We start from the raw sequence: 16,197 nt of genomic DNA on the forward strand, positions 1-16,197 counted from the left end.
TCTAGCACAAGGGGACGTGTTCAAGGTAAGTTCAGAGCTCCGTGGAGACTACAAAACCCACCCAGCTTGCTGGAAAACAAGCTGCACTGAGTGCTTTGCTGCCCTGGTTAGACTGCTAATGTTCTCAGTGTTACTTCAGTGAGCTCTGTTAGATTACATTTTGCTGTTAACTGTAGGTGACATACTCCTTTCTGGCCACTTAAAATAGGATAAATAGGATAAAGTTGAAGGGATCTGAGACAATTTCTCCTTTGTGCTGACCACGCAGGATCCAGGGGAAGTGTTTTGGCAGTGCGCTGGACTGTCTACTTCTGTGTGACCTTATATCCAAGGCTAAGTTAAGCACTGTTGGATTTCGGAGAGTTGTTAGCCAGCGTTCCAGGGCCTGGGGTTTTGGGTGGGTTTTTTTTTTTCACTTTTGGAAAGCTGTTTTATGGGGACTTCTAGAGGAGGTGTAAAGTTCAGTGTGGATTTTTCTGCAACTTGTTTTCTTTAGGCAATGTTCCGTTATTATGATCAAAAAACGCCTGATGAGGAAGGGTGGGGAAGCTTCCCTGGAGAGAGAACAGAGACTTAAATAAAATAGAGATATGTAACTTGAATTAGACAAACAAGCTGGGAGAGAAAGGGAAAAGTCTGAAGACTCCAGACGGAGAGGAAAGTGGTCAGTGTAGGTCAAAGCATAATGCAACAGGAAATGCTGCACTGTGTAGGAATGCAACAGCTAAATATGCCAGTTAATCAGGGTGTGAGTACCAAAAACAGACTGAGGACGAATGATTAGAAATAAAGCGATCAGGCTTTTATTGCCTTAATCTACTTTGTTGTTGTTGTTAGAGTAAAATCTTCCTGAATTGACCAGGAAGAGCAGTTAGCCCATTGTTCCCAGCATTTCAATGAAGTACTCAAGCTAAAGTTAAGGAGAGGAATCATCAGACTAGGAGGGCAGCCTTACGAAGCGGTTGTAGCTTTGAGGACTCTCCAATAAAGAAATTTTCCAAGGCAGTAAGGACACGATTGAAAGCATGAAGGATTAACAAATTAAAAAGTATCTTTCTGGAGATTTGGAGAAGATTTGCAAGAAGAATAGCAAAAGGAAAAAAACATACAGAAATTGGAGTTTGGGCCAGGCCTCCACTTTAAGAGAAGGATTTATCTGAACTGGATCATTATTCACCTATCATTAGTCTAAACATGGTTAAAATGCGCAAAATCATTTATCTTTTTCCCTTATGTAATCTTTTTCAGAAGTAGATGAGTACAAAATTCACAGTAGAAAAAAGTCTACCATCCACATCCTAGACTTGCTGCATTATGCTGCAGTGCCCAGTGACGATTTCTGTCTTCACTAATACCCAGTGAAAGACAAAAATACCCAGCAACTTTACTAATTATAACAAGACATCCGTTTCCCTATAAGGTCAAAATATATGTCTGTCTAACAATTAATCTCTACCGTATGAATCTGACTTTGAAGCCTATTCCTATTGATTTCAGAGAAGCTGTTGCCACTTTGTTAGTCAGGGCCATCCACTCTCTTCTGTATTACATGTTGCTGTTACCAATAGGATCTATTAATAACCCCAATAAACACATACTTGCTATGCTACAATGCCACGTCTTTCTCCATCAATGTATCTACTGATATTAAGCATCGTCATCATCTGTGAGCAAAATATAGTTGTCCTATTCCCTTCTAATCATACTCCCTCCAGACTCACACAAACTTACAAATATATTTGATAAAATTAGGGACATTTCCATTGTAGAAATAGTGTCTTATTTTTTTAAAATGTCTCACTTAACATTTTATTTTGTTCTAGCAGAAGGTATCACTTTCCTGGCTATAACAGACTGAATTGATTTGTCTTGGCTTATTTTATCTTAAAAGATAAGCAGACATGCCCAGGAGACCATCTGGAAATATCAGGTGCTGGATGTGCAAGCCAAGGTGTCAGAGCCAAACACTGGGTCACAAGAAACTGAATGATTGCAATATTACATTTGTCCTCTTCCACAGCCAAGACGGCACAAGAATTGTAATGGCAAATTCAAAGATTCAACTGTTCATCCACAGAAGACAGGACAAACAGTCTCCATCCCTGCAAATGCCTCTTCACCCTCATCTCTCCAGCCCCATCTCTTCTAGTTCACTCTAATTCACTTTTTTAGACCACTGAGTCCTTGCTACTTATGCAACACTACATATGATGGTGTTTTCTTTTCTCATGCACCCTTCTACAGTGGGAGCTGGACTAACGCCTCTTACCCCCCTCTCAGTAATTTGTGTTGAGAAGCTGTCTCAGAAGCAGACAGAACCTTGGGATACATAAGGAATGAAGTAAAAAATACCATTAATGGTAGTATAGCACCTCTATAGTTCAGGTCATTCAACAGGAATATATCAAGGGTACCAGGGGGTTCAGATACGGGTGTCAAAAATGACCAGAAGTACTGAAAGACTTTCATATTAAAAAAGTATGAAAATGTCATTGCTTATTGGTTACCATTGGGGAGAGGATACTGGATTGGGAAAACCACTATTCTAAATCTGACTGACTTTTAGCAGCCAGTGTAGGTTGCATTTTTCAAGTAAATTATCCAGTATTACATGATGCTGTGATTCATTTCTAGTCTTACAAGGTCTATACAGTTCCCAAGGACAAGGCTTTTAGCAGGACAGGCAGCTGTTTCCCTGTTGCACTCTGGAGGTGAAAACCTTGAGAAATCTTTCTCAGTAAATAAGCTTGCCTTTAATACTGTAGTACTAAAGAATAAAGGCATTTTCATCAGACTTGCAAGATTTTGGCATGCTTAATTTAAGAGTTTTACAGAGGACAAAATTAGGCAGCAACAAGTATCAAGGCAGAAAAGAAACATTACAAGGTTAGTTGAAAGCAGCTTGGAATCAGCCAGATCCCAGTGTTGCCAGTAACTAATAACATGAAGGATGAGTGTTGTTGGCTTTCAAGCGTTGTCACGTGAGAAATTCATTAGATGATGCCCTTAACTAGTATGGCAAAGAAGCAAAGAACATGCTTGTTCTTCCTCACACCAGATCTACAACTTGAAGGCTTTGAAGGTGTGCTCTCCTTTAACCCTACAGCATAAATTCTATCTCCTACCTGCAAACTTAGGCTTTTCCTAGTATGACATAATCCAAAACAAATTAAATAAATTAACAGAAGTGCCATTTTGCTTGCATAACTGAGATTTTATCAGCATCTCTTTCTGGCACAAACTATGACAGACAAATTATTGTTGTTGCCCCTCAATTGACATAGGTTTCTAGCGTAGATTGTAGATTGTTAATTCCTTCGATGATACATAGATATACTGCCAATGTCTTCTAACCTTTACAAAGGTACTTTGAACACTGGTTCCAAAACATTTTGGATCGCAAACATCAGTCATCTGTCAACATTTCCATTGGACCACCATGCAACATTATCAAATGTTTAACTGGTAACACGTGGCACTAGAGCTCGACAGACTGCTTGCAGATCTCCCACGGGGACCTGACAAACCACCAGTGGCCCACACAGAACAGCTTGAGATTGGTTAATTTGGAATGCGTTATTTGTAATAAGCCTTCCACTGGATTCTTCCTTTTGTCTTTCACTAATCCTACTGTCTATCACAGTGAATCAAAACCAAATGTTAAAGATGGGGGGAGAGAACTCATAAAAAGAACAGAAGATGATACTGTAAAAACAGAAGGAGAAACTCCTGTTTCTGTACCCTGCCATATTGAAGAAGTTCCAACTCTGAGACTGCTCACGTAACACAGCCACATCGTCTCCGCCAAGGATAAAGAAACTGGAAGTCCATCACAGCATAAATTTACATTGAGAGGCTCATGTTTTTATAAGCACCCTATGTACCACTTTCATTTTTCTGAATTTCTACACAAATCTGCAGTTTTTGAAAAGGAGTACAATCTTTTAAAAGATTTAAAATTAAATGCAGAAAAAAGTTTTGTAAGCAGGTGTTTGTATGTCACTGTTCAGCAAGCTATTCCACTGATGCAAAGTATAACAATATTTAGGGATATTAATATATATAATATTTTCTGCTCAAAAGATTTATATAATATATCATTTATATAATTTTTCTGGTATGGGACTAATATATATTTGTGGAAAGATTTAGATCTTGTGAGCTGTGATGAACTGTGTCTTTCTGGATTTCTTGTATTTCATAAGAATAAATTACTTAATGTTTAATAATGCTACCATTTGAAGTTATCTGTATTTCCTTCCCTATATAGATTAATAACATGAGATTTTCCAGATTTTTAATGCCTTGGGCCAGTCTGAGATTTTTTAAAGGATCTGATTTTCCAAAGATGTTAAGCAGACATCTTCCTCCTTTTAAGACTTGGATCTTGAGAATAATTACAATTTTACATCTCTCAAAGTGTTTTAAATGAGCATTGTGAACTCTTTTACAAGGGATATGTATCTCTTTATTCCGATTTTACATAAAGAAATGTGACAGGTAACAATGTTGTTTTCACTTGGTAACTTTTGTCCCTTTCAACAATGGTTTTTTCTGCTTTCTGTAAATGTGTCTTAGGATTTTTGCATTATTAATAACCTAACAACCTACTAGGTGGGATGCCTTCATCATACACTGAGGTTCATTCTGTTACCTGCTACATATGTGCAATAAAAATCAGGCTTCACTTGAAGAACTTGTAATCTAAGCATCCTTAATAATATTTCTAGTGGTATTTCTTGCTCTGGTAAAGCAGATATATATTTGAAGAAGAAAGTTCCTCAATGGAATACACAAGGGTGCACGTGGTCAGTTTGCTGTGCTGAGCAAGGCTCGTGAAGCTCACAGTTGCTCTGGTTGAATATATCTCATTCAGCACCTTATTCACAAGACTTCCATATTCACTACTGTCGCAGGCAAAACAATCTCAACTCAGGGCATTTCACATAATTTAATTCACTGGAAATAAATAAACAGAAATGTTTATTCACTCATTTAGGTATTGAGAAAAGAGCAAGAAAACAAATTCTTAAATAATCACTCAGAGAAATATTTCCTTCCCTCTTCCCAGGCTCATTTTCTGCCCAACACCTTCCTAGCCCGTTCCTAATCCACACCCTCAGGGGTGTCCCTGACCAGCATGGGTCACACACAGGCTGCACGCCTTCAGGGTGTCCCTGCCCTGGTGTGGGTCACCCTCAGGTGGGCACTCTATCTAGCAACAAGTGTGTCCTTCCAAGACTGCATCACCAGCCATCTCCCCAGCAATGTCCCCTACCATTTCTCCCCCATTTCATTTCTCCAAATGCATCTCTTCACATTTCTCCTTGTGAGTCCTCTTTTTGCATCCTCATATCTTTCCTTACGTCCTCAGTGCTCCCTCACGTCTTTCCTCCAGTATGTCCTGCCCCAGCATCTACTGTCCTTTTTAGCATCTGTTTGAGTGGAGAGCCAGGTTTTGGGGCACTGTGGGCTATTTCCACCTGTTGCTGAGCCAGCTGGATCAGCCCAGGGCACCTTGCAGCTGCTGCCCTCCAAACCCTGCTATTTGTTCCCAATACAACTGCTTAGTTAAGCCCAATTGTGCAAACACATAAACCCTGAACTCTTCAAAGCCATTATGTGACTTATATACGTGATTGCAGGATCTTGACCTAAATTAAGTATGCATGAATACACCATTCAACTTCCTTTCACCATCCCTGCAATAATAAAAAGACTTTTTAAAAAATCAATTAAACTGTCAGGGTTTAATAATTCAATTAATTTTAATTCCTTGAATTAATTAATTTGTCAAAACTACGAATCACTCAACTTAATGACTAGTACCTACCACTGGTCTCCAATACCTCTCACGTACTGATACCTCTTGTGACATACTCCCAGTCCTAAACTGTACCCAAACCACATCACCAGGCAGATGAAAAGACACAAAGAAACCTTGTATGTTCTGCAACTTCCTTTTTTGAAATGAGCTCTTTTAAAGAGTCTTCTATTCTGAAATTTTATTTACTGAAATCCTCCCAAAGTGTTCTGGAAAGAATCTTTTTCTTCATTGTTGCAATGCAATCCAGGAAAAAAAAAATAATGAAGGCAAAATCAATTGTAGAAAAACAGTGCTACACCTTATTTTTGTTCCACTGTAATTAGAAGTCTTGTTCTCTAGAGCCAAAACCATAACAGTTAATGACTTCCTAGGAAAACTAAAGCTCACAGAGCTAGGAAAACCCTCAAGAAGCCATTTAACACAGTCCTTCACCTTAAACAATTTCACTTCCCGGATTTATCCTTTGATAACTTTCTCTCTTTGATGGATACTGAATCAAGGATCTCCAAAATATTCCTCTTACACTTATTGTCTTTAAAATTACATCTCATTTTCTGCCTTTACCTTCCAGCTTTCATCTCAATATGTTCTTCTTGTGCTCAGATGTAGTCTCAGTTTTCACTTCCCACATGTTTCTTTCTTAAGCTTCAGGTTCAGAAAGAGCTCTCCATTTGGCCAAGTTTTCTTGTCTTTCCTGTCTTTCTGGTTCATGTCATTTCTTTACAGACCACCTACTTTCTTCAATTCCTTTTTCTACTGGGCAAGAGAACTTTCCTCCCAAGTCTCTGAATTTGTTGAAGACTAACTGCCAGAAATACGTAGATTTAATTTTCCTGTTCTTCCCACCCAAAGGTTTACAAACCTTAAGTAACTGTTTCCCGAGTTATCTTTCTCTATTGTTTTGTCAGCGGTTCCTCCCCAATGCCTGGGAACAGATGTAGAAGATTCTCTGGTGGTTGCTTTTTCCAAAAAAAAGTATCCAAAAAATTGTCTCACACATATTCCAGTAATTTGCTGCACAATTCACTGAGCAGTTAAAAATCTCCATTGCCACCACAGCAGTGGTGATTCTGTCACAAGATGTTTTATCCTCTTTCTTGCCCCTGCATTAATGTTATAATTACACCTCAAGGTTGTCCCTATAGCAGGAGGCCTAATGGGAACTAATGGGAGGCATGGGGTCCCTGCCTGGGTCCTCCCTGGTCTTCTGCTCCCTGAGTCTTCGGACCTGCTCCGGGCCATTCCCAGGACTGCCATTAGCAGTAAGGGATGGAAAAGTCCTAGCAGCCCTCAATAACGTCTTACCCTCAGGCTCCTGGGAGGCAGCATGCTTGCCACCATATCAGGTCCAGATGACAGTGAGATGTTTCCATTGCTCACAGGACAGAATTACCTGCAATCACCATTGCCATCTTTTATTTCCTCCTACAAACCTTGGTCCTGAACCACACAGCCTTGGGTCACATATAGCTTTTTCTTCTCTGCTGCTGTAATACTTTGTCCCACAAGTTTGAGTGGCCTTGACTGCTCAGCTACACCATTTCTGAATCAGGCAGAGTTTCTTCGTGGTTAACTTCTTTATAGTCCCTATATGACATCTGTACAGCATTTATGGGCCCAGAGCAGTGCCTACAGGTATGTGGAAGTTAACAGACAGCCAAAGCACTTTATTTTACCCTTAGTTCTCTACTGACTGCTTCCTTGGTTCATAATATCTTCAATCAGATAGGAAAGGGGGGAGGGAGAAAGAAGGAATCTGCTTAGGGGCATGGTTTAGTGGTGGGCTTGGCAGTGCTAGGTTAACGGTTGGACCTGATGATCTTAAAAGTCTTTTCCAACCTGAACAATTATATGATTCTGTGATTAATGAAGGCCGATAATTCAATTTCTGTTAAGATTTAAGAATGAAGCCTGACGGGCCAATGGTGTTACAAACCCCTGCACACAGGGCAGCTGAGGGACGAGGTGCTGACCCCTTGGCTGGAACGGTGAACATTAGTATAATTATACCCTGACTTTGTCCCAAAACCTAGCAAGGGTTACTGCGTTGTCTTTTTGAGATTGTAGTCATAAAATTAAGTCAGCTGTGGGCAATATATTCAGCTTGGTTTCATACACACACTGCAAGCCTTGTTACCAGGGCCTCACAAAGCATCTCTTGAAAAAGGAATACAAGATGCTCTTTGTAAATAAAAGTTCATGAGTCTGAGGAATGAAGTCATTTTCCAAAATCGCAGTGAACGATATTCTTTTTCACGAGCCGACGAGAAGCTGAGAGGTGGGCTTGAGGGAAAGGATCTGAATGAAGCATGTTAGAGAAACCACTTAGCCCTATTAGCCCATGGCACAGTCAGGCTGTCTCCCTCCTCCTCCTCCTCCTCCTCCTCCTCCTCCCGCCCACCGCCTCCCCTCCCCCATGCCAAAAGAAAAGGTTGGTCTAGCGGGTTTTTTTTTAATAAATTTGGCACCTTTCTGTGTTCCGCTGAATAAACTGGAGGTATTAAAAAATAAACAGTCACGAGAGTCAATGCTTCGCGTGGAGCGGTTGGGTGGAGTTGTGGGGGGGTGGCGTGGGGGGAGGAAAGGGTGACCTCACTTTCTGAACAGCAAAGTTTGAGTGGGAGGGTCTCAACACGAAAGGTAAAAAAGGGAATGATGTGAACATGTGAAGGAAGCCAGAGCACAGAGCAGAGCGTCAGTCTGTATCCTGACAGGGGGAGATAAGGTGGCTGGGGAGCCAGCGGTGCTTTCCTGGAATACAATCTCTGTTTGACACTCTCTGCTTAAGCACTGCCCATCTGTATGTTATTGAGCTGGAGCCTCTGGGGAAAAAGAGGAGCCACAGGCACAGAGAGTGAACGAGGGAGGCAGCAAAAGCGCTTTTCTTCCCTTCTTTTCCTTTTTTTTTTTTCTTTTTTTTTTTCTCTTTTAAATAAGGATCTGGTTAGACTGCCTTGAAGTGCCACATCTGGAAACTGAACGCTGAAAGAAAGTTAAAATAACTGAGGCACCACTAAGCCAAGGGGGGCTGATTGCAGAAGAGGGTAAACAATTACTGGGACGCTAGAAGACCACTGCTGGATGTAAGGGGAGGAAATGGCTTTGATCTCCGCCTGGCCCCTCATTTCTCCTATATTATTCTTTTTGAGATGCTTCTCCTCCAGCACAGCCTCGAGTGAGGGAGGTGTTTTTCAGTTTGACATTGAAGGTAGCTCAGCGGTCAGCGCGCAAGAAGCCACTGTTATCAGAGGGCAGCAGCAGGCAGTAGCTACTGGAAATTGGGTGCCTTTTGCTGAGGTACAGTAACTACCTTCTCTCTCTAGTGTCTGCGCTTTTCTGCTTTCATCTGTCTGTCTTGAAGCTCCCATATGGTTAACGTTAGCTTAATCATTCGATCCTTAAAGCGATACCAGAGATTTTTTGCGGGGGGTCTGAGACGTTGCATTTTGGGACTGGAGAGATACAGTTCAGACTTCAAAATGTACACATGCCCTGCCTGCTGTGAGCAGACAGCTGCTGTACTTTGCAGCGAGGCTGGCTTAGCACGTCTCTGACTTTCCTGCCAACATAACTAAACAGGCCTGTCCAAACAGAGCTATTTTACAAGGGTTAATTGTCACAACACTTTTCTGCTTGCCTTGTTGTAGTTCCTGGAATTGTAATTCACTTAAACTTCCAGAAAGAGTCTGTCTTTTGATGGCAAACACTGTACTGTAGAAGTTTGTGCTTTTGCCTCTGAATGCCATCTGCCTCCAAAATCTGAAGTTCCTTGTCACGGTGAGAGCAGGGATAATCAATCAAACGTGTGTAGGAAACTGCCTGTAGAGAAAACACCTGCAGAGATTTTAAGACTTCCAAAAAGTATGAGGTTGGGATTAGTGACAAATGAAATTAGCGAGATCTGAGAAGCAATTTGATGGTGGAAAATTTTCCTGCAACCCCTGTGTTTTGGGATTGGTTGATATTCCTCATTCTAGCAAGGCTGCGTTAGGAATGGACTACTCAAAATACAGCTTGAGAAAACAATAAATTACTCCAGCATACACTGGGAAGGGGGGTCAGTAATGTCTCATGCGTGGGAGATGCAAAGTAGGAGGCAAATTGAGTTACATAAGGTCATGGGAAGGGAAAGAGTAGTTCTTCTTGCATAACATCCAAAAATGAGGTGAGATTAGCACAGCCGTGTCACTGTGACAATACCAAGATCACAATCTCCGATATCACACAGCTAATTTTCCCCCTACACTCCAATTGGCAGAACTAACAGCCATGGAAATAAGTGCACAAGCCCTTCGGACAGATGGGGTTACCACAGGGCTGGGCAGAGCTCATCCCCTCACTGCAGTGGCTCCAAGCAGCTGGGCAGCCTCAGAAATGCCTGCCCACCCTGCCAGGGACTCGGTGCGAAACATGACCTGTGTGAGAAAACTGGAGGCTAATCTGTGCTCTGCTCAGCACAGGGGCTCTCGGGAACCATCCCGGGCTTGGACGGGCTCCATGACGTAGGATGTACAGCTCTTCTCCTCTGGCCTGGGATCAGCCCCGGGAAACTGCATTGCCACCTGTTGCTTACTAACATGGAAAGTCCCTCAATGAAATGCCTGATTTAAGAGCTGAATGGGTTTTGTAGCTGCTGTTCACAGGATAATGGGCATAAGTGATTATTAGCCTTTCTTGATATGATTGTCTAGTATGGTTTTCCCAAAGACCCGGTTCACATTGCATCACTTTAATATATTAGACTTTACCTTGGGAAAGTGTTGTGAGATATATTGGACACTGGAGCGGAATGACACTTTAGTTTACTTCACCCATTTCAATCCTCCCTAAAGTTTCATTTGTACCATCCAATCTAACAAACAGACTCACTGACTGGTGTTTGCTCTGGCAGTTTACTTCAGCCCCTGCAATGGCAGCATTTAGGCTCTGGATCCCATGTTATGAATGAATGATGCTGCCTGCTATCGTCACGCTAAGGCCCTTGGCTGCAGGATGTTATGGTTTCATGAGGAAGGAGCCAGGATTTCAGGTCCCTTTGCTAGCTGCAGATTCACCTTACTATTGCATTTCAGGGCCTGCCTCCATGGCAATTTCCAAGGAGGCCCAGTAGGATACTCTTTTGGGATAGGGCTGATGGTTCTGTAACAGTGAGAACCTGCTTACCCATTGATCCATGTACACAGTTGGTAACAGGAGCTGGTGAACCGGCTCTAAGCCCAGAGGTTGATGTAGGGGCCAGAGAGTGGTCTGGTAGTCTCTCAGCCGGGGAAGGAGCATTTCCTTTGGTCCTCTGAGAGCTTCCCCCTCCTACAGCCCACCTCCCCTCCCTCAGCCCTGGGAACAGGGTTTATTCCAGCAGGTTTGAATTAGCCTCTTTCGAAGCCCGAGTTCATAACCCGCAGCTCACAGTGAACCACAGAGTAAACTCCCTTACACAGTGTGGTTTGATTCAGCTCCTTCATCTAAATATTGACTCAGGCCTATAGCTCTCCCGAGCAGACAGAGGCTGTTAGTCACGTTGAATAGTGCCAAATTATACAAAGGGGGCAGATTTACAAGGCAGAGTTACAGAGCTGCGGATGGTGCTTCATGGTGGACTGTGGTGCCAGTCAACCGTGAGGTGTAACACGCCACTGTAAAGCTGGAGCACAGATCAGGGCAGACAGAAATCATGGTGTTTCAGCATGTGGGGCAGGTGCTGGTCAGCATTAGCCCCACACATGATTCTGCTCTACGCAACATCTTCAGAAACTTGCAAGGTCTGAAACAGTGCTGGTGGTTTCCAAGATATAACTGGTGGCATGCTCTTAAATCTTGGTAAGAGTTTGATATTATGAACCTATAGAAGAGCAGGAGGCCCCAATTAATGTAAATACATATTAATGAATCCTTCTCAGTTTTCCACTCTGCTTACCTTCCCATGTTTGGCAACCCTCAACTCAGAGGAACTGGGAGAGGTGGTTTAAAAATTCAGAATTAATGTTAATGCGGAGTTTTCTGTGCCTTGGACTTGAATGAAAGCCTCTTGATAGCAGAGAGAACTAATTACATTTTCAATGCTGTGTTCATATGCTCACAGAGCAGACCATGGGTTTGTATTAGACCTCAGCAACATCTAGTAGCTTGGTGCCCTGGTTGTTAATCAATATGTGATCCAGTACACGTAAATTAGGCACATAAACTGTGCCTAAACTTTTTCAATCCAGATCAGGCACTGTCTTCAAGTATAAACCCAAATTCCCCATACAGTAATGGAGACACCAGGTTTGTTAAACCTCAAATTCCTAGCTGTCTTCCCTGGAGGCCCCCAAAGGATCTTCTTCCTCTGTAAGGACTATGTTGGGTACTCACTTCAGGACAGCTTTATTAATCAGCTAAAGGCTGGGGACAAAATGTAGATGTTTAAATTAACTGGACTAGATTCCACCCAATGAAATGTCATGTTACCTGCATAATGAGCACTGGTAGTGACCATCATGGAATAATATAGCTAGCTCTCTGCCTCTTCTTCAAGAAGAACGCTCATAAATTGATGAAAATTATTCAGAAAAATATCATGAGAAGTATTACAGCGTTAGGAATTGGAAGATAGCTGAGAGACTCTACAATCCAATCTGCTTAGCTCAGAGGGACATTAAGAAAAAACTTTGAACTTATTGTGCAAGCACATGCATAGGCAAAAAAAAATTAATAATAGGCTCGCTAGTCTAATAAAAGAAGGTCTCATCATATACAACAACTGGAAACTGCAGGTGACCCAGTTCAGATTACAAGTTAGTTACAAATTTTAATTTCAAAGGTAATTAAGCAGTGGAGACTTTATCCGGTTGTGTTGGATTGTCTATCAAGAGGCAGATCAATATGAAAAGCACTCTCAAGTACTCAGTTGCTTGTGTGCTATTTAGAATGATTAAGTTCCTTGGCTCACAAAGACAATAAGGGGACGTGGGGAAGACATTATGGTCCCAAATCCTGATGTGTATGGGGAGACAGTGAGAAACAGAAAGAGAATGAGCACAAAGCGCTGGATCCAGCTCATCAGTATAACCCAACCACCGTTGGTGGCATTAAGTCAGAGATTGATTTTTCCAAATAAGGATAGATTAAAATATTTTACAAGGAAGATTCATCAGAGATGAAAGTAAAGGATTTAAAACTGACAGCCAGATATCAAATGAAAGCAAGCAAGCAAGTGGCAAACATCAGAAATCTTTGGTTTGGGGTTCCACGTGTTAGCTTGGACACAGCAGAAAGAAAGGTAGTGGTGAGACACTTCCACTTTTGGTGAGGCACAGAGTCAAAACTGAAAACCAGAAGTAAATTCTGAGAACAGTTATATCCCACTGTCAAATGCATGCCTTTAAAATAAGAGGCAGGTCATACATTACCATTTGAGTCTGAAGCCTGCCACTGTCAACATTTGCATTTGTAAATTCCACTGTTTTTAATTACATAGATGCAGATTTTGTTCCCCAGTAGGAAGAAAGTTCCTTGCAAACAGTGGAAAAGTACAGAGCCTAAGGTGAGCATGAGCAACGGTACAAGATGTCAAACACTAGAGAATATAGCAAATGCTTCCCTGTGATTCACATTGTGCAGTCACTTTTTAGTGCAAAATGAATGTAAGGTGATATCCAGAGGAAGATTCATTTCATTCTGATGTAAATGACTACATGAAGTCAAGAAAATAGTGAAGAAAGACCAATATAGGAGATGAGTGTAGGAAGGATAAGTGGAAGAAAGGGAAGACAGACATTTTGTAGAGACACTTGCCAAGCAAGAAAAGAAGATTTCAAATGTCCTCTATGGAAAGAAGAAATGAAGCAAATACTGGGAAAGGAAGAAAGCTAAAGCAGGAAGAAGACAAAGGAGAGGAAAAAAATTAGATCAAGAATGAGATAATCAAAAGCCCTAAGGGTAAAGAAAAAAATGTAGTTGGGACAGGGCAGGAAGCCAATTCCCAGAGTGAAGGAAGGCATGATATTGTTGGACAGATGGAAGGGGAAAACTGTTTCCAGCATCAGTGGTTTTGGCTCAGGGGAAAGGCAGAGAAGCAAAAGAAGTCCTTTAAAGGAAACAATTATCGTAGTCAAGGCAAAAATAGCCATAAGAGACCATAAGAGGCAGAAGTTATCTGATGGAGCTTGCATGTTAAAATGACATGTTTGACAATCATTTTTTCCCACCTGACTTCTACCAGCATCTGCTGATCTAAATTTTCAAAAGCAAGAAACAGTAGTTAAGGTGCTTTCTTTCTGGTTCTCTGAAGCGATGAGCAATAATTAGCATGGGACCTGTGACAAACTCACCTCTCCAAAATGGCTCACATACATAAAATACATAAAAGAGAGCAATCAAAGTCTCAGCCACTTGTTAACCAAGACTCAATCTATCATCAAATTGCCTTCACCCCTTCCCACATAAAGCTTGGAACACAAAGTCTTGCAGACTGTTTAGAGAAACCACAATTTGATCCTTACTTGTGGCATTAATCTGTTGAAAACAAACTAGCACTAAAAGAAGCAGCAGAAGACCTAATCCTGAGGTGTGAGCCAAAAAGGGTTTTAGCTTGACAGAAACCTTTATATTCTTTTAAGCTAATGGGAACTGCATCCACCTTTAAAAAAGCAGATCTTTAACAAATTCATCTCAGACCCTTGAGGTTATGTTAGGTTAACTCCTGTAATGGGCAATTTGGATTTCTAGCTGCTGTTTTTTTCTGGTACAACAAGGTTATGTTCTGAGAAATGTCTATTAGTGGGGAGGAAGTTTTACTGCAGATGTTTGTGATTCCAGCTTAAGTTTCTCATCAAAGCTTTAATGAAAATCAGCTGCTTGGAGTAGAGCCGCCAGACCCCAAGCCTTTTAAATCATAGGAAGCTGAAGCAAATGGAAGCACAGGACAGAGCAGTTGGATAGTGGGAAATGTTCTCCATTTCAAGAAGGTGCATAAAGCACACACCAGAACAATGCAATTTAAACTCCACTGCAGCGAGTTCCCACAAAGTTTTGGGCAAGTACCAGCAAAGTGCCCCAAAGCTTATTCAGGGCTGTGAAAACCAATAAAAGGCATTTCATGCCCACTCTTATTCATGACATGGGAAGCAAGGAAGGAATTAAAAGTCCAGTTTTTCCAAGGGGCATGAGAAACAATAAAATAATTGGTTTCTGAAGGAGAACTTGTCCTGATTTAAACTGATAACAATTACAGCTTCTAGTGTTCAAGATCTGTGGAAAATAGGTCTAGTTTCTGAGTAATACATAACCAGCCACTGATAATTTACAGTTTGCTTCTGGACTTAGATTTCAAACACCAAAATATAGACACCCTTGGTTTTTATATTTTAATTAGTCCTCTTGAACACTTGGATCTGATCCCAGTTCATTTTCAGACACCACCATGAGCTAGGGATGTTTGGGTTATGCATCCTAATGCAAGATTCAACAATTGCTGAATAGTACTGTATACAAAGCTGTTAGAGCTCCGCAGTTTTTCAAATCTAATTCTTTGTCATTAAATGATCTCAAAGAGATTCTCCTAACTATCCGTCAGGATACATACAGTGTGTATTTGGCAATGTAAACAGAGATTGACTAAAATACAGTAAATACGATCTGGCTTTGTTAGTCCTGTTTAGCTGTATTACGCAATTCTTTAGACGGTTGTTTTCTTAAAATAAATACTTCAGAAATACTAGAACTCCTTTTTTTCTTATAAAACAAACCAGCAAGAAACAGTGCTAAAACCCCAGCATTCGAGAGTTACTAAGATGCCTAATATGAGCCAAAGAATAATAGAGGGTTGTGAAAAATATTTTAGAAATTACTATTCCAAGTTTACAAGACTGTAAGAAGAACTAAAATGTTATTTTTGAAGTCATGACATATGGAAGCCAGGAAGCATGGGAAGAATTGACACACTTGAATGTTAATTTGAAACATAATTTAATAATTACTGAATAAAAAGACGCTACCTGCATGAAAAACTGCCAATATGATCTGTAAAAATAGCCATTTTAGCTAAAACTGTAAGGCTCTGAATCATTGTTTGACTCTGGCTTCCCAACAAAAATGAATAAAAATGAACACATTCAACCTTTCACTATTGGCATCAGGTGGAAGAAAAAGCATACGGAACCAGCAACTAAACCAGATCATTTTTGGGCTGCGTTGGACCCTGTTACCACCCTGTTGCATCCTGTTACTGTTGTATGAAGGGCCTTCTGAGTGGCAAGAGATGAGCAGACTTCTTTTCTGCCAAGGCTAATGCAAGGCCAATATGTCCTAGGGTTTCCTGCTGTGGTTTCCCACCTCTGAGCCTGGATGACAGCCCGTGGAGAGCCAGAGAGAGCCTGTTGTTCATGACTCCC

General features: G+C 41.2%; 1 protein-coding gene across 1 annotated transcript in view; it reads left to right on the forward strand.

Annotated features, from left to right (window-relative positions):
• Positions 1-8,923: 8,923 nt before the first annotated feature.
• The window catches only part of LAMA4 (laminin subunit alpha 4), a gene marked incomplete at its 5' end in the record, with an annotated part of 102,967 nt that continues 95,693 nt past the window's right edge, over positions 8,924-16,197 (forward strand). Inside the window, one exon of the mRNA XM_082305418.1 lies at positions 8,924-9,124. Coding sequence (XP_082161544.1) covers positions 8,924-9,124 — 201 coding nt within the window. The remainder of the gene's footprint in view (positions 9,125-16,197) is intronic.

The sequence above is a fragment of the Platalea leucorodia genome, assembly GCF_965183815.1.
Source record: "Platalea leucorodia genome assembly, chromosome: 3".
Lineage (NCBI taxonomy): Eukaryota > Metazoa > Chordata > Aves > Pelecaniformes > Threskiornithidae > Platalea > Platalea leucorodia.